Source organism: Pezoporus flaviventris, unplaced genomic scaffold (assembly GCF_033815535.1).
Source record: "Pezoporus flaviventris isolate CSIRO_AGI_PZ_B2104156 unplaced genomic scaffold, CSIRO_AGI_Pfla_v1 ptg000116l, whole genome shotgun sequence".
Taxonomy (NCBI): domain Eukaryota; kingdom Metazoa; phylum Chordata; class Aves; order Psittaciformes; family Psittacidae; genus Pezoporus; species Pezoporus flaviventris.
The window spans coordinates 2,333,181-2,357,119 of NW_026892664.1; the positions used below are offsets into that span (position 1 = coordinate 2,333,181).

The following is a 23,939-nucleotide window of genomic DNA, read 5'->3' on the forward strand; positions in this document are numbered from 1 at the left end:
TGTCTTTCTTCCCCATTGGGTACTGGGCTAAAACCAAGGCTTGTGAAGTGGGAAAATCAGTATAACAGAGGGAGAAATAACCCTCAATCAAATTCTGGAAAGAAGAGAAATATATAATTCAAAGATTATTGAAAAGAACTACATGAAGGCAAAAAGAGGCACTGAGAATACCTGGGTGCGATTGTGCAGGGTGAATAATGCAGCTTGAAGTCCCAGATGCAGACAGCTGGGTATTGTACTTGCTCCATCGGGCTCATCAGGATACCCATGCCAGCAGCACCTTGGGTGTTCAGGGGAGAGGAAGACCCCAAATCCTTCCTCTTTACCAGCATTCTTGCTCTTTACACCCCTACTTAAATTCACAGCAGAGCAGAGGCTCAGATATGACTTGTCCCCATTTAACACAAGGGCTTTGTTGACCAATAGACTGTTGCAGCTTTATTTCTTAGAATTGTAGCCTGGTTTGTGTTGGAAGGGACCTTAAAGCTCATCCAGCTCCAACCCATGCCACAGGCAGGGACACCTTCCACTAGAGCAGCGTGCTCCAAGACCCTGTGTCCAACTTGGCCTCGAACACTGCCAGGGATGGGGCAGCCACAGCTTCTCTGGGCACCCTGTGCCAGCACCTCAGCACCCTCCCAGGGAAGAGCTTCTGCCTAAGAGCTCACCTCAGTATCCCCTCTGTCATTTCACGTGACCAAACCTTGTGGTCTGGACTTGAAATACCTGGAAATATCAGTTAATATTTCCTTAAAACCAGAAATAACACCAGAAATCATTTGCTAATATAAGACATGAGCTCAGGTACCAGTTGGTTTGATGCCAGCAGGGCAAAGCCACCACCTTCTCCCTTTTGATCTCTGAATCCTGAAATAAAGTTTATTGTTATGTTTAATAGCATTTAAATAATAAGATATATAAATTTCAAGTAATATTTAAGTAACAATCACTTTGGACAACAACTTTCTTTCCAATACACAGTCACTGTCAGCTGTCAGGCTGCAGCCAGAGAATGTCCTGTCCATGCCAGCACAGAATGTAGCCTTGGTTTAAGGAGAAGCGTGTTTTCCAGCTGTCATGCTTCCAAGTATGTTTAGTCCCTGCTTTGTGAAGGTGCTATATCCACCCGTCCTTGAAGGTGCTATATCCAACCATCCTCTTCAAGGTGCAATATCGAACCATCCTTGAAGGTGCAATATCCATCCTGCTGCTTCTCACCAGGGCAGGGTAGCCCTCTCCTTTCAGCTGACAAGGAACCATGAACGGACAAAGAGGAGAAGACTCTACTTTTTGCTGTCCTCATGGCGTTCTTCATATCCACATTTCTTAGGCTGTAAATGAGCGGGTTAAGCATGGGGACAGCCACAGAGTACAGCATGGAGATCACCTCATCATGCTTTGAGGACTGCCTGGAGCTGGGGCACAGGTACATGAAGAGGGAACTGCCGTAGTACAAAGCAATGGAGATGAAGTGAGAGGCACAGGTGGAGAAAGCTTTTTGTCGACCAGCCACAGACTGCATCCGCATGACAGTGGAAAGGACCGACAAGTAGGAGATGAGGATGAAGACCGTGGTGCTCAGTACCTTGGACCCCACCACGGCAGCAACCATCACCTCGATGGCAGGGGTGTCAGATGTCAGAGCAGGAGAGGGCTAGCAGTGGTGGTCCATCACAGAAGAAGTGATTGATCGTCTTGGACCGACAGAACAGGAGACAAAATAAGGAAACCGTGTGTATGGTAGAGCTGATCACGCCAGCTAAGTAGGCACCAGCCAACAACACAATGCAAAGCCTTTGAAACATGACCATGGAGTAGCAGAAGGGGGTTACAAATGGCCATGTAGCGATTGTAAGCCACAGCAGCCAGCACATAGCACTTGGTTGTGGCACAGGTTGCAAAGCAGAAGAGCTGAGTGGCACATCTAATGAAGGAAATCACCTTCTTCTCCACTAGAACATTGAGCAAGGCTTAAGAGATGATGGTAGAGGACTAGCAGACATCCAGGAGAGGCAAGTGGCTTAGGAAGAAGTACATGGGGGTGTGTAGGCAGGAATGCATTCTGATTAATGCAATTAATTGCAGGTTTCCTATGAAGGTAACACATAGATGGCAAGGAATAAGACAAAGCACATCACCCACAGGACTTCCCTGTTTGTGAAGCACAGCAGAATAAACTCAGAGGGGGACGTATAATTATCTTCAACCATAGTGAACCTATAAGCAGTTTGCCTGATTTATGTCTTTAAATTGAAAATTCTGAATAGGCCCGATGCTGTACACCAGCACCATCATGCCATAGCAGCGTGCCCTGGTCATGGTAGTGGTGTAGAGCAGGGGCTTGCACACAGCCGTGTATCGGTCGTAAGCCATTACCCCAAGCAGGAAGGTCTCACAGGCAGCCAGAGCCACGAAAATATACATCTGGGCAAAGCAACCCCAAAAGGAGATGTGGCTTCTCCCCAGCAGGAAGGTCTCCAGAGCTTTTGGGATGATAGCAGAGGAAAGGCAAACATCCATGCAAGATAAGTGGGTCAGGAAGAAGTACATGGGGATGTGGAGGTGGGGGTCAGTGTTGATCAGCAGGATCATCGTCAGGTTCCCCAGCACCGTGAAAACATAGAGGGATAAGAAGACTGTGAAGATGGTGGTTTGTAGCGCTGGGGCATCAGAGGAACCCAAGAGGATGAAGCTGGAGAGAACCGTGAGGTTTCCTGTATCCGTCATTTCAACAAGTTGATGGATTTGGATTGAAATGAAAGGAATCAGTGAAATACACCCCTATGAGAGAAATAATGTGGAAGTTTAGTTGGAGTTTAATCCATAAAGTAAATGCAATGGAAAATGGTGTATTTGTAATGGTGTATTTCTGTGTGTAGCTCAAGGTCTGGAGTCAAAGAAGTGAAGGAGCTCATTACACAACCTGAAATTAAAAGAGAATAATTCTACCATGATTGATATACACTGCACAACTGATACACTGAGAATCATCATGTCCATCAAAGTATAATACAATAAAATCAAATAAATACATCACAAAATGTGGAAAACAGAAAAGATGTTGTATTTTCTTCACTGACTTCTGGGAATTTTAAGGAATTTTTTTTCTCTTTTTTTGTATTTTCTTTATTTCTGGGAATTTTAAGGAATTCTTTTCTCTCTCTTTTGTATATTTCCAACTGGATGAGTGCTCTTCCATAGCTTCATTAGTTGGGGTGGATCCTTTTCATCACAACACAAAGACAAGTACTTGAAATTTTCTTTCATTTAAGTTCTAAGCTTATTTGCTTCTGAAGAACCCCCACCCTGCATAAGGTTAAGGGAAAGCAGTGGTCTTGGTTCCAGCAGAGCTTTTGCTTTGATTGTATTGAGCGTGCTATGACCAACCCAAATATCCACCTGGAGGTGTTAAATATATGATATATAAACCAAAATTTTAAGGCTTTAGCTTGGATATTATCATTACCATTCAATACCTCTGCATATGAATTATCTGATGGAATATCCATCTATGAATGGCTACATAGCTACTAAAATAACCCTAAATCACTTGTGCATAGGGTCAGGAATGGGGGCGGGGGGAGGGGGGGTTGGGTTTGAAGCAAAGCTACCATGTACTAGGGCACTTTTATTCACACCATGGGCTATCATAGAGCTCTTTGGGTTGAAGGGAAATTAAAGCTCACCCAGCCCCAACCCACTGCCATGGGAAGGGACCCCTTCCACTAGAGCAGCTTGCCCCAAGCCCCCAGGCCCCTTTATCCAACATGGCCATGAACACTGCCAGGGATGGGGCAGCCACAGTTTCTCTGGGCACCCTGTGTCAGTGCCTCAGCACCCTCACAAAGAAGAACATCTTCCTAATCTCCAACCTGAATTTCCCTGTTTCAGTTTAAACCCATCACCCCTTGCCCTATCAATACAGTCCCTGAAGAAGAGTGAAATTCAACATGCCATCAAGCATATGAGAGGCAGCATGCCCAGAGTCAAACTGAACCCACTACCCATCAAACCCTTTTGTACCTGCTTGGTTAAAGAGGAAGGTGGTGGTGGATGCAGTGCCTGCAGCTCCTCCTGGAGCTCATGCGATGGGTTGAAGGAGAGATGCTTGGGAGCAGGATGCTCCAGGCTGGCTAGTGGAGGGGTTTTATCTCACAGGAGGCATTACCTCAGAGGCTTGTGTTGTGCAAACTGTTCTCCCAAGGACCCTCCTCCCTCGGATAATTAGTTTGACTTGATCAGCAAAACAACCTCTCAATTCCTCTCTCCCCAAACTCTTCCTGGCTGCATCAACACCTCCAAGACCAGTTCTCCTGCAGACACCTACCCCTGAAGACAGGCCCAGGACAGTTTGCTCTGTCTTTCCCCATCTATCACATACCTCTTCCTTTCTGTGTTTCCTGAGGAAGCCCTTTACATCCACAGAGATCATCTAATATTGAATTGAAGGGAGCTGAAAACAAGCACAACAAAGTATCCTCTGTGTGGATGGTTTGCACTGGTCATGGGGAGTCCTTTCTATCACATACATTTATTTCCATACACTTGACTAGTGATTGTACAATAGTTTGGTCAAAAGCATTGTTCTACATTGCTGATTTGTGGATATATCACGATGAAGTCGTATTTCCCAGTCTTCATCTGAAGAATCCTGAGTGCTGGTGTGTCCTGAATGCTTCTCCTAGATGAAGAGACATTATAAAACCCTTAGGGGAAATATTAACTGATAACCTTGTCCCAGACATTTAGAAAAGACAAAGGATGGAGCAATCAGGCGAGAAAACCAAGCTATGAAAGTGTGGGAAAGGAAGAAGGAGAAGTACACAGGTGGCTTTAAATGTTTTCAATGTCAACCTGTTTTTCTGCTGGAAGGCACCAGACTGACAGTCCAGGAGATGCACTGGAGGAGGGTAGAAAAGGATTTCTGTGTGGTTTTGAATGTCTTTCTTCCCCATTGAGTACTGGGCTAAAACCAAGGCTTGTGAAGTGGGAATATCAATATAACAGAGGGAGAAATAACTCTCAATCAAATTTAGAAAAGAAGAAAAATACATAATTTTAGGATTATTGAAAAGAACAACATGAAGGCAAAAAGAGGCACTAAGAATACGTGCCTTCTACAAGAATAATCAATGGCTTTATGTCCAGCTGGTCTCTCCTTCATCATCACCAAGTGTTTAAATAGGAACATGAACAGTTAATGGCTTGAAAACACAAGTCTGTGGTTACAACCCTATCGCTCTGCTCATTGTGGCTTCACATTGGAGCTGCTGCTCTCAAAACCGAAAGCTTTTTGCTCCTTGTTGTGTATGTTTAATGAAACCAGTGGTTTGCTGTGTCTAAGGGCTGCCATTGCCTTCAATGGTGTTATCATCTGATCATGAGAGCAGAAGAAACACCAAGTGAGGTTCTAGGAAGCAGAAGCAGCAGCCAGCATTGCAATGCGTCTTCCTGCTGGGTCATGATGAGCAGGCAATGAGGTGCCTGGCTTCTGGCATTCCTGCTGAGGAGCTCCTAATGGCTTTAGCTCCCCACTCTCAGGTGGAGCTGCTTTCATTGTAGTTAAAACTGGTTTAAAAGCAACTGAGCAAATGCTGGGTAGGAGCTACCTCCCCTTCTTTGGGTACTTAGTGATTGGAATAGGAATCATCTCCTATGTCCTTGGGCAAGCACTTATCTCCTTACATTTGAATGCACCATGTCACCCCTATGTGTTTACTGGGTCCATCAGCTCCCTTTAGTGTTGAGGGAGATTTGGTGGGGTTCATGCCTCTCACTGCAAGGCAGACACTTCCATTGCTCCAGCTGAAGAGATCTGAATGAGCTCTGCTCATTGCATTGGCCTGAGTCTCATCTGCTGTAATTGGACTTCGGATCATAAATAGATAAGGAGAGACTCTCATGTTTGGCTTTTAATGTAAGTCATCAATCTTTAGCCACCTGCAGTGTCAGCATGAGTGTGTAAAGCAGAGACCACAGAGAAAAGCATGCTTGTGTGTGTGATAAGATGTGGGTATTTGATGTGGGATGGGTGATGTTTTGCCCTTTGTTTAGACAAGCTGTGGTATTGAGAATGGCTGGTTTCAGTGGTGTTAGATGCAAGGTGTGTGTTTGATATGTCTACTCTTTATGTATCTGCAACTTACTTATGTAAGTACTACACAAGGGGAAGGAGGAGAATGAGGATGAGGAGATGGCCATTGAGTGTGTGAGCCCTTAGCAATGGGAAACAGCAACTGTCTTCATCCTCCTGCCTGAGGTGGGTGTAGACAACTTCAGGTGGATCTTCTGAACCCATTTGAAGGTGTTAAAGCCCTGTCTGCTGTCAGCTGCTTTTTTCTACAAGGAACAAGTCCCACTCTTCCTTTTGCAAGCAGTAAAAAGCCACCCTGAGGTTATTTAAATTTGGAGGCATATAATGCAAAATGTTGTTTCAAAGGCCAGTTTTGGGTCCAAAATGGGCAGGTGGAATCAGACGGACTTCAAAAAGAGAAAATGCTGAGTCCTGCCTATGAGGAGGACTTGCTCTAAGCACTAAGACAGGCTGGGGGGCACCTTATCAGAGAGGGACGAGGCTCTTGTGGTGTCCACCGAGTTGAAATGAGCCATCAATGTGTCCTTGCATCAAAGGCACCCACCAGCAACATGAGAAGAGCACTGGTGGTGAGTCAAGGGACCTTGTGCAATGAACATCTGAGCACAGGCTGGGGAATGGGGAAGTAAAAGCTGCTTTGGGAAGGGTGGAGGGAGAAGATGAATTGTGCTGAAGAAATGGTCATCTTGCTTGAAAAGCGGCTGATGGAAAGAGGGAGTGGTAGGGGAAGGAGGATGAATGCTCATTTCTCAACAGGCAACATGTTGATTTGAAGGTCATCTCATCTTTTTAAGACCTCCATATTTCAGGTTAACATGAACAGCAGTCATCTTGTGTACATCTATATATACATACATGTTCTTTAAATAGAAGGAAGAACAGAGGAAGAAATATATGCAAGAATAATTCAGATGAGAAGGGGTTGGTTTTTCCCTTGAAGCTACAAGTACATGGAATTGCATTCAGGGATTCTGGTCTCACTTTAATTGACTCAAACATCACTACAGAGTCAGAAAATCATTCCAATTTGATTTCTTATCTATTTAATGCAACACTAATTCTTGTGGCAGATTAAGGCATGACATTATTGTATTTACTTGACCTTAAATAAGAACAACTCCCTGTCGTGGTTTAAACCCAGTCAGGTAACTTGTTCACTCAACAATCGAGGTCCGTGTCCGTCTCCCCCCCCCCCCCCCCCCCGCACCAGGGCTCTCCCCTTCCCCGCTCCCGGAGGAACGGGGAGGAGGATCGAGAGAGTGCAACTCCTACGGGTTGAGACAAGAACAGTCCAGCAACAAATCACCACCGCTACTATCAGCTAAAACAATGATAAGGGAAAATAACAAGGGAAGAGAATACAATACCACCGGCCAAGAAAGCGAGTTCCACCCGGAAGCCCCTGTCCTTCCGGGTAACTCCCAGTTACCCCCCCCACCCCGGGCATGACGTACTGTGGTATGGAATACCTCCCCGGCTAGCCCGGGTCAGGCACCCCGTCTCTGCTTCCTCACAGCTTCCCCTCCTCCCTGGCAGAGCATGAGCCTCACAGAGTCCTTGGTCAGGGTAAACATCACTTAGCAACAACCGAAAACATCGGCTTCACCAACACTGTTCTCAGGCTGGAAGTCAAAACACAGCACTGCACCACTTAACACAAAGGAAAAACATGACTGCTACTGCTGAACCCAGGACATTATCCACCCCTTATTCCATACCATTCACGTCGTGCTCAGATCCCACATTTTCAATACACCATCGCTCTCCCACATATATACATCCATATACATACAGGCCAAGAGGAAAAAATCATTTTCTTAGTGCATGGACCAATCCCTATAATGCTGCCGAGTCCATTCGGTCCATGATGTTCCAAGTTCATTCTCTGTTGGGATGATGGTTGGAGGGAAGTCAGGGCCAGTCGCTGGTGACCTGGAGACATCTAGTTGATGGGCTATAAAAGTATTACACAGCAGGCAACAGCATACAATTGAGTTCACTGGCTGTTTTCCCCTAAAATCAAATCCCCTTGAGGTATACATCGGACTTCCCCATCTTCCCGCATTACCCACCAAGTATATCCAGGTCCCTGAGCAAAAGCAATCCCACGAGTGGGTTTGCCTTTACCTGAAGCAGGAATTACCCAGACTGTCTTCCCCAGCAAATTCTTCATATGCACCACGGGAACTTTGTCCCCCTCTACAAGATGTAAAAGTTCTGACTGGGCTGGGCCGGCCCTGTTGGCAGATCCTCTGGTGTTGACCAACCAGGTGGCCTTTGGTAAGTGTGTATCCCAATGCTTGAAAGTTCCCCCACCCATTGCTCTCAGTGTAGTTTTTAACAGCCCATTGTACCGTTCGATTTTCCCAGAGGCTGGTGCATGGTAGGGGATGTGATATACCCACTCAATGCCTTGCTCTTTGGCCCAAATATCTATAAGGTTATTCTGGAAATGAGTCCCATTGTCTGACTCAATTCTCTCTGGGGTGCCGTGTCGCCACAAAATCTGTTTCTCAAGGCCCAGGATAGTGTTCCGGGCAGTGGCATGGGGCACAGCGTATGTTTCCAGCCACCCGGTGGTTGCTTCCACCATGGTAAGCACATGGCGCTTGCCTTGGCGGGTTGGTGGCAGTGTGATATAATCAATCTGCCAGGCCTCCCCATATTTATACTTCAACCATCGTCCTCCATACCAAAGAGGCTTTAACCGCTTGGCTTGTTTAATTGCAGCACATGTTTCACACTCATGAATAACCTGGGCAATAGTGTCCATTGTTAAGTCCACCCCTCGATCACGGGCCCACCTGTATGTTGCATCTCTGCCCTGATGGCCTGAAGTGTCATGGGCCCACCGGGCCAAAAATAATTCACCTTTATGTTGCCAATCTAAGTCCATCTGAGCCACTTCAATCTTAGCCGCTTTATCTACTTGTTGGTTGTTCTGGTGTTCCTCAGTGGCCCGACTTTTGGGTACATGGGCATCTACATGACGTACCTTCACCACCAGGTTCTGCACCCTGGCAGCAATATCTTTCCACAGTGCAGCAGCCCAGATGGGTTTACCTCTGCGTTGCCAGTTGCTCTGCTTCCATTGCTTCAACCACCCCCACAGGGCATTTGCCACCATCCATGAGTCAGTATAGAGATAAAGTACTGGCCACTTTTCTCGTTCAGCAATGTCCAGGGCCAGCTGGATGGCTTTCACCTCGGCAAACTGACTCGATTCACCCTCTCCTTCAGCAGTTTCTGCAACTTGTCGTCCAGGACTCCATACAGCTGCCTTCCATCTCCGATGCTTTCCCACAATACGGCAAGAGCCATCAGTAAACAAGGCATACTGCTTTTCACTTTCTGACAGTTTATTATATGGTGGGGCCTCTTCAGCGCGCATCACCTCCTCCTCTGGTGACATTCCGAAATCTTTGCCCTCTGGCCAGTCCAGGATGACTTCTAGAATGCCTGGACGACTGAGATTTCCTATTCGAGTTCGTTGTGTAATTAGTGCAGCCCATTTACTCCATGTAGCATCAGCTGCATGATGTGTAGAGGAGACCCTGCCTTTGAACATCCAGCCCAGCACGGGCAACCAGGGTGCCAGAAGGAGCTGTGCTTCAGTGCCAATCACTTCCGAAGCAGCTCGAACCCCTTCATAGGCTGCCAGTATCTCTTTCTCAGTTGGGGTATAGCTGGCCTCAGATCCTTTGTATCCCCGACTCCAAAAGCCGAGGGGTCGACCTCGAGTCTCCCCTGGAGCTTTCTGCCAGAGGCTCCAGGTAGGACCGTTCTCCCCAGCTGCAGTGTACAGTACATTTTTACATCTGGCCCGGTCCGGACTGGTCCAAGGGCTACTGCATGAACTGTCTCGCGTTTAATTTGCTCAAAGGCTTGTTGCTGCTCAGGGCCCCATTTAAAATCATTCTTCTTCCGGGTCACATGATAGAGAGGGCTTACAATCGAACTGTAATTTGGGATGTGCATTCTCCAGAACCCCACAGCACCCAAGAAAGCTTGCATTTCTTTCCTATTAGTTGGTGGAGACATTGCTGTTATCTTGTTGATCATATCTGTGGGGATCTGTCTACGTCCATCTTGCCATTTTATTCCCAAAAATTGAATCTCCTGTGCAGGTCCCTTGACCTTACTCCGTTTGATGGAAAAACCAGCTTTCAGCAGGATTTGGATTATTTTCCTCCCTTTCTCAAAGACTTCTTCCGCTGTATCGCCCCACACAATAATGTCATCAATGTATTGCAGGTGTTCTGGAGCTTGCCCCTGTTCCAGTGCAGTCTGGATCAGTCCGTGGCAAATGGTAGGGCTGTGTTTCCACCCCTGGGGCAGTCGGTTCCAAGTGAACTGGACACCCCTCCAAGTAAAAGCAAACTGTGGCATGCACTCTGCTGCCAAAGGAATGGAGAAAAATGCATTGGCAATATCAACTGTGGCATACCACTTGGCTGCCTTTGACTCTAGTTCATACTGAAGTTCTAGCATGTCCGGTACGGCCGCACTCAATGGTGGTGTGACTTCATTCAGGCCACGATAGTCTACTGTTAGTCTCCATTCTCCATTAGACTTTCGCACTGGCCATATGGGGCTATTGAAGGGTGAGCGGGTCCTGCTGATCACCCCCTGACTCTCCAGTCTACGGATCAGCTGATGGATGGGAATCAGGGAGTCTCGGTTGGTGCGATATTGCCGCCGGTGCACTGTTGTGGTCGCAATTGGCACTTGTTTTCTTTGACTTTCAGCAACCCCACAGCAGAGGGATCTTCTGAGAGACCAGGCAAGGTGGACAGCTGCTCAATTTCCTCAGTCTCCAAAGCAGCAATACCAAAAACCCATTGCTACCCTTTTGGGTCTTTGAAGTACCCTCTCTTGAGGTAGTCTATGTCGAGGATGCATGGAGCCTCTGAACCAGTCACAATAGGGTGCTTTTGCCATTCCCTCCCAGTCAGGCTGATTTCAGCCTCCAGAGCAGTCAACTCTTGGGATCCTCCTGTTACTCCAGAAATATAGATGGGTTCCACCCCTTGCCAACTTGATGGCATCAGGGTACACTGTGCGCTGGTATCTACTAGAGTCTTATACTTGTGTGGGACTGATGTGCCAGGCCATCTGATCCACACAGTCCAGTAAATCCAATTGTCCGCTACCTCCACCTGGCTGGAGGCAGGGCCCCTCTAATGGTCATCACAGCATTGGACACTTAAATCGGGGTAAAAGGGATTATTCTTCGTTATCATTGAATTGCTGAGGTGAGTAGCTCGAGAGAGGACGCCTTGAACACCGGAGCGGGGGGAGATCAGGGTCCAGGAGCCTCAACTCAGAGCGACAAGAGCCACTGAGGGAGCCTCAAGACCTCGAGAGGACCTGCCCAGGACCCGGCAGCTCAGCTTACGCGAGCAGCTGACTCACACGGGGCGGAGCCTGAAGCTGTGGCACCAACCCTGACTGGTTAATGACCTGCCCCAGGGAGCGCGAGCCACCAGGAGCCCGGCGAACAGAGCGGGTCGAGGCAGTTTGCGTGGCAGTTCGCACCTCCCGCGTGAAGACAGTCTGAGGAAGTTGGGGCTGTAAACCTGGAGAAGAGAAGGCTGCGGGGAGACCTCAGAGCAGCTTCCAGTATCTGAAGGGGGTCTATAGGGATGCTGGAGAGGGACTCTTCATTAGGGACTGTAGTGACAGGACAAGGGGTAATGGGTTAAAACTTAAACAGGGAAAGTTTAGATTGGATATAAGAAGGAAATTCTTTCCTGTTAGGGTGGTGAGGCACTGGAATGGGTTGCCCAGGGAAGTTGTGAATGCTCCATTCCTGGCAGCATTCAAGGCCAGGTTGGACGAGGCCTTGGGTGATATGATTTCGTGTGAGGTGTCCCTGTCCATGGCAGGGGGTTTGGAACTTGATGATCTTAAGGTTCTTTCCAACCATAACTATTCTATGATTCTATGAGGATTTGTTCCAGAGGCTGTGGAGCCTCCACCCATGGACATGTTCAGAAGCTGCCTGAATGAGGCCAGGAGCAACCTGATGCGGCCATGACTAGCATGATCATGACTAGTCACTGATGTGACTATGACCAGCAGGACGTAGTTATTGGTCAGAAAGGACATCTAGGAGGTCTCTATTCCTATGATGGGCAAGTTATACACATAAACACATATATATGTCTGTATATATATCAAAACACAATATTAAACGCATTCTAAACTATATATATATAGCACAGTATATTCTTGTGTTAAATGTCAACACCAACACACACAATACTAGTTTTCCTTGCCTCAGTTTAGTTGTGGTCTCAGTGATTCGTAGGGTGGGGCGGGCCCAGCTGCTATGGGCTTTTCCCAGGAAGGATGGAAACCCACGATCTAAATGGATGAACTGATGTTTTAATGCAGTTATGGAGCAATGGGATATCGTGCGTGAGCCAAGTGAGTGAAATGCAAATTCTTCAACAGGTCTGTGTTTGGAACCAGGCTGCTGAGTTAAATCACAGTCAAATTGGGCTTTGCCACCTCTCTTCCGGCAGCTGTAGAACTTCACCCTTTCAGTTTTCCTCCTCAAGTTCTGCCTTTCTCAAAGCCTTTAAGAGAATCTCTAAGGAGTTTTCTAATTTATACCCAGAGTGGTTTGTTAAAAACAAAGGCAAGAATGTTATCAGTAGAATTTGACGCAGGGGAGTTGCACTTTGGTTTGAGGCAATGGGGATTAGAGAAACAACGGGAAAATTGAAGGTAATGGAAAAACCCAACCAAAAGTCTTTATTTCCTATGCAAGAAGTCATTCCTGGCACAAATTGCAGCTCCCCCATATCTTGGTTGCTATAAAATCACAATGCCACCAGGGAAAACAGTCACCACAGGGTTTCCCCACACACCCAAAACTTCCCTATTTCTTTAGCAGCTCATCACTCAAAGGTGAGAGATGTCCCTGATCCAACTGTGTTAACAAGCTCCACTGGGAATGGATTTGGAGCTGATGGGCTTTTAGGAAGGAGAAGGCTTGGCTGAGTCCTGGATGGAGATTTTCCACCTGTGGTCACTTGAGCTGTGGCATCTCCAGTGGGAAAAACACTCCCTAATCCAGGGGAAAATAACCTAAACAGGGATGTGACCCTGGCCAGCACTAAGAAATAAATATTCTTTTTTTATACTTTATTCTTTATTTGTACTTTATTCTCTATCATTTACGTTGTATTTTTTATTATATATATTTTTTATTTTATATATATATTATATATATTCTTATTCTTTACTCTTATTCTTTGTTCTTACTCTTTACTAAAGTTACCAGCCTGACACTGACTCTTACTGTTGCCAGCAGGACATGACAGTATCCACGTATGCCTGCTCTTTAGATGTCCATTTCCCCTTCAAAGCTGTATTCATCTACTTCTGAACCAAATCCGTTCCTTTTCCTATGTGATTTTTGTTCCTTCTTGGTACCATTGCTCTCTGCGGTCACCTTCAAGAGGTGCAAAATGGTCACAGGAGTCCCTTTAGGTATCAAAAGGCAGAAGTTTTGAAATAAGCGGCTAGAAAATCATGGATCCGGATTTCTTATACAACACCACCACCTAGTGGACGTTGCTGGGAATAGCCACTCCTTTAAGATAAAAATTTTCTCTTATGTGCTGGGAAGCTTTGGGTAGCCAAGTGGCTTGTTCTTACCCAAGAAACTGAGAAATAATAGATAAGTAAACTAAGGCCATCATGTTGCCTCTACAGTTGGCTGATCCTATGTAGACAGTTTATTTTCTGACCCTGTTAAAGCAATGTCAGATAGTTTAAAAGCTTCAAAGAAAGTCCCCTCGCATTTAGAAATGATGCTTTAAAACCCACTTTTCCTAATGCAGTTCTTGGCTGAGGCTTCAGGTTATATGAAATGTAGATTATTGTAGAATCATAGAGTGGTTTGGGTTGGAAAGGAGCTTGGTTCCAACCCCCTGCCATGGTCAGGGACACTACACACTAGACCATGTCACCCAACACTCTGTCCAGACTGGCCTTGAACACTGCCAGGGATGGGGCAGCCAAAGCTTCTCTGAGCACCCTGTGCCAGTGCCTCAGCACCCTCACAGGGAAGAGCTTCTTTGTTATATGTAACCTGAACTCCCCCTGTTTCATTTTGAACCCATCACCCCTTGTCCTGTCAATCCAGTCCCTAATGAAGAGTCCCTCTCCAGCATCCTTGTAGCCCCCTTCAGACACTGGAAGCTGCTCTGAGGTCTCCACACAGCTTCTTTTCTCCAGGCTGAACAGCCCCAGTGTTCTCAGCCTGGCTCCATATGGGAGGTGCTCCAGCCCCTGATCATCCTCGTGGCCTCGTCTGGACTTGATCCATGTCCTTCTGTTGTTGAGGATATCAAATTCACTCTGCCTTTTAAATGTTTTTTTCATTAAATAGCCTGTGCTATCCATACACAATTTGAAGTGCTTATTTGTGGTGTTTTAAACGATTCCCTTCTCCATCAGTTGTTTCCTCTAGATCCACAGATCCCTCTCAGAAAGTATCCCCATTGCAAATCTTTACTCCTGACAAAGCCATCCCAGATTTCATAATGGAAGCAAACAAAAACACATCAGATCTCAAACCTGGTAAGGTCTCAGGCTTTATCCCATGGAGGTGAAGGATTTAATTCCTTGTTGTTGATGTATGTAAATCACACCCATCACCACCTAAATCATCCCAGGGGAGCAGCTGGGCTTATTTAGGTGCTCTCTGATGCTGAATTAAATGGGTGAGGATGCCTATACAGTAACCAAGTTCCTGGGTTACTGGTGGATCCATCCTGGTAACCTGCATGGGGTAGGAAACCCACCATTTGTTACAGAACATTAAGTGCTAGGCAGGAATAACCAGGGTCATTCCCTACTAGGGCTTTTGGGGAGTAAAGAGGTGATTTCTGTCCTTTCCTGGAAGGCCCTGCAGCCCCCCCTCTCATATTTGGTTGCACAGTAACGAAAGCATTTCTGATTGAAAAGTAAAGGCAGCTGCTTCAAAATGAAAAGGAAGTTGTGCTTTTATATTTTCATTCTAAGTAGCAGCATAAACTGAGATAAAGGAGAGCTGTATTTTCCCTACACTGAGGGTTGAACACATCTAATAGTGCTTCCCAAGAGGTAATCTTGTTTTTGAATACGGATATGAGACAGTACATACTGCTATGTACTAAAAAAACTACCTTTGGGGATGTTTGAAGGCTGGATAAAACTCTTAAAGGCAACGATTTTGCGCTGGTATTTTTCAAATAAGACCTTCTGGTGCCATTAATTTTAAAACCTGTTGGGTGTATCCTGACCTGGCTCTTGGGAGCCCTTTGGGCTGACCCTTGCCTGGTCTGACAGCTCCCTGGCAGTTAATGTGTAATCCCCTGACTTGTTTCACCCCTGGCTCTGTGAATACCACAAAGGACAAGGCTCTGGAAGGACGGGTAGATGCTGCATGGGGGAAGACAGAGCAGCATTACCCTTCTAGCTGGAGCCTGGAGAAGCTGGGAGTATTAAAACCCATTTCAAGTGGATCTGAGAGCAAAGAGGAAGAAATCCCTGATATGAAAACTTTGTTTTGTCCTGTGGCCTCCACAGGATCCACAGGCCTTGTAGCAAACCTTACCTCCTCTGCTTTATTTCAGGGCAGCAGAAACCATCCCCTTGAGGAACCAGAGGGATGCTGGTGGTGTGAGCATGGGGCTCTTTTGCTTCATATTTTAAACGATCCTTTTCTTTACTCGTTTGATAGTTTGTGCTGTATGACTCTCGAAAGAACAGCTAACCAGTGCGTTATAACTTTATATATCTGGCACCTTCCCCTTGTGCCTGTACTGAAATCTTGAGGATGACATCCACCATGATGGCTTTGGACTGCCTGAGGGGAGACTGAGATGAGCTCTTAGGCAGAAGCTCTTCCCTGTGAGGGTGCTGAGGCGCTGGCACAGGGTGCCCAAAGAAGCTGTGGCTGCCCCATTCCTGGCAGTGCTCAAGGCCAGGTTGGACACAGGGGCTTGGAGCAAGCTGCTCTAGTGGAAGGGGTCCATGCCCGTGGCAGGGGTTGGTGCTGGATGAGCCTTATGTTCCTTTCCAAAACAAACCTCTCTGGGATTCTATGGTTCTATGAGAACAAGCTCACTGCTACCTAACCAGGAGGTTGTGCTGCAAGGTTTTTCTCTGCTGTAGGATCTCAACAGCAGTCGGTTGTTCCCTTATCCATGTCAAGAGTTACATCTTGGATAACACTAGCAACAGTCTGCTTGGTGAGTCCTATTGCAGCTTGTTGAAAGCTTGGCCAAAAAGCAAGACGTTGCCAAATCGGAGTAGGAAAGCCACAAATGGAGGTCCTTTCCCCAGGAATACAGAGATAAATATTCAGTTAACTCTTCAGCAGAGTGTGGACCCACAACCTGCATGGATAATATCTAAACGAAGGCAGCAAGTTATGGGTTTTCAGATTAATTTATCTCCATTCCAGTGAGTGTGCGCAAGCTGCAGGGAGATGGGATTGCTGGGGGAAGCTGTCGTGTATAGCACAAGCTGCAGCCTTAGAAACATCCCAGCTTTCATATCTGCCCTTGGATCACTTCAGACCAAGCACTTGGTTTGTCAAGCAAGAAAAAGCGAGGGTGAGTCTTTGTTAATTGTGAGCTTCAGGTCAATTCTCCCCTGGCAGGAGATGTGTGTGTCTGGGCAGGTGGATGCTGCCTCAGGGGGAGGATTGAGCCGCAGACCCAAACAGTTGGATTTTCATTAGTTGGGTCACATCTTCCAGCTCCGTGGTGATGGCTCAGGAGCTGCTTTGCCTCCAGCATCTCTATGTGAGCAGTGAAAAGCAGCTCTAAATCCCCATTAATAACACCAGGAGACCACACACGTTGCTCACAGGACATCTGAAATGAGTCTGGCTCTGGAGGGGGAGCTCTCCCCTTCAGCAAAAGGTCATCAAATAATGATGACTCTTAAGCATGGCTCTGCTTGTCAGATACCAGCCACGCGCACTCCTGCTTTGTTCTCTGGTGTAACTCTGTCAAGTGATGATTAATGTTAGGCAAGATAAATCAATGAGGATTTATTCTGCCTGTTGTAAGCTGTGATTTTAGGAGCTGCTGATTTCTCCCAGGCAGAATTTATGTTTGATCAAGCCTGAATGTATCTTTTGTCTCCAAGTTAGGCATCATGTCTAAAGCAAAGTGGGATGAGTAATCCTGGCTCTGCACCATCCTACCCTAAGGAAAGCCACATTTGCTCTCAAAGAGCTCCTCCTGGGTCACAGAGAACAGCTATTTATTCCTCATGTACTCACACTAGAGTGGCAGCACCCAAAAGATGAGAAATAATTCCCTTTTCCCAGCAGTTACTGGGGAATTCAAGGACTTCCATGTGTCAATGGCTTGAGAGGAACTATGAGGAACCCTGCAGTTTATTCATTCTGGTGTTGCCCTCCCTCCTTGCCTTAAAATACCTACTTGCTTCCAAGTCTGTTGGTGGTGGTTGTGGTGTTCAGCCAAGACTGGCCTTGGGAACTTGATGTTTTCCTCTCTCAAAAAGAATTTACCTCCTATTGACTTATATATATGTATGTGTGTGTATATATGTATATATACACCCTTTACATTGACTTAAAGTGGTGTAGCTGATTGATAGACAAAACGTGACTTTCTTAATATTATTGAGGGATTTGGGACTATTCAGAATTTTCAGTTGCCTCTCCTGGATGTCTGCTACTCCTCTACCATCATCTCTCAAGCCTTGCTCAATATTCTAGTGGAGCAGAAAGTGATTTCCTTCATTAGATGTGCCACTCAGCTCTTCTCGTTTGCAACCTGTGCCACCACCGAGTGCTACATTCTGGCTGCTATGGCTTATGATCACTACATGGCCATTTGTAACCCCCTTCTCTACTCCACAGTCATATCCCAAAGGCTTTGCGTTGGGATGTTGGCTGGTGCCTACTTAGCTGGCCTGATCAGCTCTACCATACACACTGTTCCCATATTTCGTCTCCCGTTCTGTCAGTCCAAGACGATCAATCACTTCTTCTGTGATGGACCACCACTGCTAGCCCTCTCCTGCTCTAACACCCCTGCCATTGAGGTGATGGTTGCTGCCGTGGTGGGGTTCAAGCCACTGAGCACCATGGTCTTCATCCTCATCTCCTACTTGTCGGTCCTTTTCACTGTCATGCAGATGCGGTCTGTGGTTGGTCAATGAAAAGCTTTCTCCACCTGTGCCTCTCACTTCATCTCCACTGCTTTGTACTATGGCAGCTCCCTCTTCATGTACCTCCGGCCCAGCTCCAGCCAGTCCTGGAAGCATGACGAGGTGGTCTCCATGCTGTACTCTGTGGCTGTCCCCATGCTGAACCTTCTCATCCACAGCCTAAGAAATGCGGATATGAAGAATGCCATGAGGAAAGCAGAAAGTAGAGTCCTCTGCTCTTTGTCCATTCATGGTTCCTAGTCAGCTGAGAGGGCTACCCTGCCACGGTGAGAAGCAGCAGGATGGATATTGCACCTTCAAGGATGGCTGGATAATGCACGTCGAAGAGGATGGTTGGATATAGCACCTTGATGAGGATGGGTGGATAAGGCACCTTCACAAAGAAGGGACTAAACATACTTGGAAGCATGACAGCTGGAAAACACGCTTCTCCTTAAACCAGAACTACATGCTATACTCTGATGGACAGGACTTTCTCTGGCTGCAGTCTGAGACCTGACAGTGACTGTGTATTTGAAAGAAAGTTGTTGTCCAAAGTGATTGTTACTTAAATATTACTTGAAATTTATGTATCTTATTATTTATATGCTATTAAACATAACAATAAACTTTACTTCCAACTTCAGAGAGCAAAAGGGAGAAGGTGGTGGCTTTGCCCTGCTGGCATCAAACCAACTGGTACCTGAGCTCACGTCTTATATTAGCAAATGATTTCTGGTGTTATTTCTGGTTTTAAGGAAATAGTAACTGATATTTCCAGGTATTTCAACTCCAGACCACAAGGTTTGGTCACGTGAAATGACAGAGGGGATATTGAGGTGAGCTCTTAGGCAGAAGCTCTTCCCTGGGAGGGTGCTGAGGTGCTGGCACAGGGTGCCCAGAAAAGCTGTGGCTGCCCCATCCCTGGCAGTGTTCAAGGCCAGGTTGGACACAGGGGCTTGGAGCAAGCTGATCTAGTGGAAGGTGTCCCTGCCTGTGGCAGGGGTTGGACTGGATGAGCTTTAAGGTCCCTTCCAACACAAACCAGGCTGCAATTCTAAGAAATAAAGCTGCAGCAGTCTATTGGTCAACAAAGCCCTTGTGTTAAATGGGGACAAGTCATATCTGAGCCTCTGCTCTGCTGTGAATTTAAGTAGGGGTGGAAAGAGCAAGAATGCTGGTAAAGAGGAAGGATTTGGGGTCTTCCTCTCCCCTGAACACCCAAGGTGCTGCTGGCATGGGTATACTGATGAGCCCGATGGAGCAAGTACAAAACCCAGCTGTCTGCATCTGGGACTTCAAGCTGCATTATTCCCCCTGCACAAGCACACCCAGGTATTCTCAGTGCCTCTTTTTGCCTTCATGTAGTTCTTTTCAATAATCTTTGAATTATATATTTTTCTTCTTTCCAGAATTTGATTGAGGGTTATTTCTCCCTCTGTTATACTGATTTTCCCACTTCACAAGCCTTGGTTTTAGCCCAGTACCCAATGGGGATGAAAGACATTCAAAACCACTCAGAAATCCTTTTCTGCCCTCCTCCAGTGCATCTCCTGGACTGTCAGTCTGGTGCCTTCCAGCAGAAAAACAGGTTGACATTGAAAACATCTAAAGCTATCTACATTCTTCTCTTTCTTGCTTCCCCACATTTTCATACCTCGGTTTTCTCTTCTATCTGCTCCATCATTTGTCTTTTCTAAATGACTGGGACAAGGTTATCAGTTAATATTTCTACTAAGGGTTTTATCATGCCTCTTCATCTAGGAGAAATATTCGAGACACACCGGCACTCCGAATTCTTCAGAGGAAGACTGGGAAATCTGACTTCATCCTGATATATCCTCAAAGCAGCCACGTTTTGAGCCAATGCTTTTGACCAAAGTGTTGTACAATCACTAGTCAAGTGCATGGAAGTAAATGCATGTGATGGAAAGGACTCCCCATGACCAGCGCAAACCATCCACACAGAGGATGCTTTGTTTTCAGCTCCCTTCAATGCAATATTAGATGAACCCTGTGGATGTAAAGGGCTTCCTTAGGGAAACACTGAAAGGAAGAGGTATGTGGTAGATGGGGAAATACAAAGCAAACTGTCCTGGGCCTGTCTTCAGGGGTAGGTGTCTGCAGGAGAACTGGTCTTGGAGGTGTTGATGCAGCCAGGAAGACTTTGGGGGAGAGAGGACTTGAGAGGTTGTTTTGCTGATCAAGTCAAACTAATTATCCGAGGGAGGAGGGTCCTTTGGGAGAGCAGTTTGCACAACACAAGCCTCTGAGGTAATGCCTCCTGTGAGATAAAACCCCTCCACCAGCCAGCCTGGAGCATCCTGCTCCCAAGCATCTCTCCTTCAACCCATCGCATGGTCTCCAGGAGGAGCTGCAGGCACTGCATCCACCACCACCTTCCTCTTTAACCAAGCAGGTACAAAAGGGTTTGATGGGTGGTGGGTCCAGTTTGACCCTGGTCTTGCTGCCTCTCACATGCTTGATGGCATGTTATATTTCACTCTTCTTCAGGGACTGTAGAGATAGGGCAAGGGGTGATGGGTTTAAACTGAAACAGGGAAATTCAGGTTGGAGATAAGGAAGAAGTGCTTTACTGTGAGGGTGCTGAGGCCCTGGCACAGGGTGCCCAGAGAAGCTATGGCTGCCCCATCCCTGGCAGTGTTCATGGCCAGGTTGGACACAGGGGCTTGGAGCACGCTGCTCTAGTGGAAGGTGTGCCTGCCCGTGTCAGGGTTTGGAGCTGTGTGAGCTTTAATTTCCCTTCAACCCAAACCATTCTATGATAACCCATGGTGTGAATAAAAGTGCCCTAGTATGCCTAGTAGGTTTGCTTCAAAAACACCAACCTTCCTGACCCCATCTACAACTGATTTAGTGATATTTTAGCATGAGAATATCCAAGCGTAAAGCCTTAAAATTTTGGTTTATATATGGTATGCTTTGTATTTTACACCCTTAGGTGCATATTTGGGTTGGTCATAGGCAGCTTACTGCATTCCCAGCAAAGATCTGCTGGAGTGAAGTCCACTGATTTCCCTTAACATTATGCAGGGTGGGGGTTCTTCAAAAGCAGATAAACTTAGAACGTAAAACAAATTTCAAGTACATGGCTTTGTGTGGTGTTGAAAAGGATGCAGCACAAGTAATGAATCTACAGAAGAGCACTGATCCACTCTGAAAAATACAAAAAAAAAGGGAGAAAATAAATCCTTAACATTCCCAGAAATCAGCGAAGAAAATACAAAATCTTTTCTGTTTTCCACATTTTGTGATGTACTTATTTGGTTTTATTGTATTACGTTTGGATAGACATGATGTTTCTCACTCTTTCATTAGTGATGTATATATCAATCATTCTAGAATTATTCTCTTTTAATTTCCTGTTGTGTAATGAGCTCCTTCACCACTTTGACTTCAGATCTTGAGCTACACACAGAAATACACCATTACAAATACACCATTTGCCATTGCATTTACTTTGTGGATTATACTCCAACTAAACTTCCACATTATTTCTCTTGTAGGGATGTATTTCAGTGATTCCTTTCATTTCAATCCAAATCCATCAACTTATTGAAATGACGGATAGAGGAAACCTCACGGTTCTCTCCGGCTTCATCCTCTGGGGTTTCTCTGATGCCCCAGCGCTACAAACCGCCATCTTCACAATCTTCTTATCCCTCTACATTTTCATGGTGCTGGGGAACCTGATGATGATCCTGCTGATCAACACTGACCCCCACCTCCACATCCCCATGTACTTCTTCCTGACCCACTTATCTTGCATGGATGTTTGCCTTTCCTCTGCTATCATCCCAAAAGCTCTGGAGACCTTCCTGCTGAGGGGAAGCCACATCTCCTTTTGGGGTTGCTTTGCCCAGATGTATATTTTCCTGGCTCTGGCTGTCTGTGAGACCTTCCTGCTTGGGGTAATGGCTTACGACCGATACACAGCTGTGTGCAAGCCCCTGCTCTACACCACTACCATGACCAGGGCGCGTTGCTATGGCATGATGGTGCTGGTGTACAACATCGGCTTCCTCACCTCCCTGGTGCACATCACGCTGGCGGGGAGGTTGTCCTTCTGTCAGGCCAGGAGCATCAACCACTTCTTCTGTGAGCTGCCCACCCTCCTGCAGCTCTCCTGCTCAGACACAAGCACAAATGAGGTCTTGCTTTTTTACAACACTGTGTTTAATGCAGTTGGCTCTCTCCTGATGATCCTGGTGTCCTACACCTACATCCTCCACACCGTCCTGCAGATCCCTTTGGCCACGAGGAGGCTGAAGGTCTTCTCTACCTGCGCCTCCCACTTGGCTGCCATCACCATCTTCTACGCACCCGGGATCCTCACCTATGTCCAGCCTCATGAGGCATCCTCATGGGATCAGGCAAAGCTGGTGTCGGTGTGTTACTGCATCCTCACCCCAACCCTCAACCCCCTCATCTACAGCCTGAGGAACAAGGAGGTGAAGGGGGCTCTGAGGAGGCTGTGGGAGCGAAAGCTGCTGCCACATCTATGCAGGGTTTGAAAGCACATTTGGAGCCCTTCAGTACTGTGGAGGTAAGGAAGGAATATGTGGAATATGTGATTATGGAATTGATCATTACTGGCCATTATTGGTCATTATTGCTCACCACTGGTCATTATTACAGATAAGGAGATCACACAGCAAGTGCAGGGTATGGAGAAACAGCACAACAAATTTTTGTCTTCAGACACCTTCAGGTGTTTTTATGCATGGCCTGAGCCTTCAAAAATTCATTCAAATAAGTATCAGCTCTTCAATAGCACACCTGAGACAACACCATGGTGTTTTGTGTCTAAATGGTGCTAAATGAAAGTAGTGCCCACAAAAAGGAGGCTCAGCCTTGAGGTAAGGCAGTGACCACTGTCTCCAGTGCCTGGTGATACTTGTTCATGCCACACAAGGTTGAAGACCTGAGGGAAGGACCAAAGGTTCAATACAGCTCTGGTATCCCCTTCAGTTCTGATACAGTTTTGGTTTCTACAGAATCTTAGAGTCATAGAATAGTTTGGATTGGAAAGGACCTTAAGATCATCCAGTTCCACCCCCCCTGCCATGGGCAGAGACACCTCACATTAACCATGTCACCCAAGGCTCTATCCAACCTAGCCTTGAACACTGCCCAGGATAGAACATTCACAACTTCCCTGGGCAACCCATTCCAGTGCCTCACCACTTTCACAGGAAGGAATTTCTTCCGTATATCCAACCTAAACTTCCCCTGTTTAAGTTTTAACCTGTTGCCCTTGTCCTGTCACTACAGTCACTAATGAAGAGTCCCTCTCCAGCATCCTTTAAACTCCCTTTTCAGATACTGAAGGCTGGTCTGAGGTCTCCACGCAACCTTCTCTTCTCCAGGCTGAACATCCCCAACTTTCTCAGCCTGTCTTCATACAGGAGGTGCTCCAGTCCCTGATCATCCTCGTGGCCTCCTCTGGACTTGTTCCAACAGTTCCATGTCCTTTTTATGTTGACGACACCAGAACTGCACACAATGCTCCAGGTGAGGTCTCACAAGAGCAGAGCAGAGGGGCAGGATCACCTCCTTCAACCTGCTGGTCACGCTCCTTTGGATGCAGCCCAGCATACGCTTGGCTTTCTGGGCTGCAAGCACACACTGC

General features: G+C 46.6%; 1 protein-coding gene and 2 pseudogenes across 1 annotated transcript; 2 read left to right on the forward strand and 1 right to left on the reverse strand.

Moving 5' to 3' along the window:
- Nucleotides 1–994: 994 nt before the first annotated feature.
- On the reverse strand, nucleotides 995–2,373 carry LOC133282203 (olfactory receptor 5AU1-like; annotated as a pseudogene).
- Nucleotides 2,374–17,944: 15,571 nt separating this feature from the next.
- On the forward strand, nucleotides 17,945–18,547 carry LOC133282204 (olfactory receptor 9G4-like; annotated as a pseudogene).
- A 3,320-nt stretch (nucleotides 18,548–21,867) lies between these two features.
- Nucleotides 21,868–22,728, forward strand: LOC133282205 (olfactory receptor 8I2-like; the record flags this gene model as incomplete). Its single annotated transcript, XM_061478269.1, has 1 exon — nucleotides 21,868–22,728. A coding segment is annotated over exon 1 (861 nt), but the record flags the coding sequence as incomplete, so codon positions are not given.
- Between the last annotated feature and the right edge of the window lie 1,211 nt (nucleotides 22,729–23,939).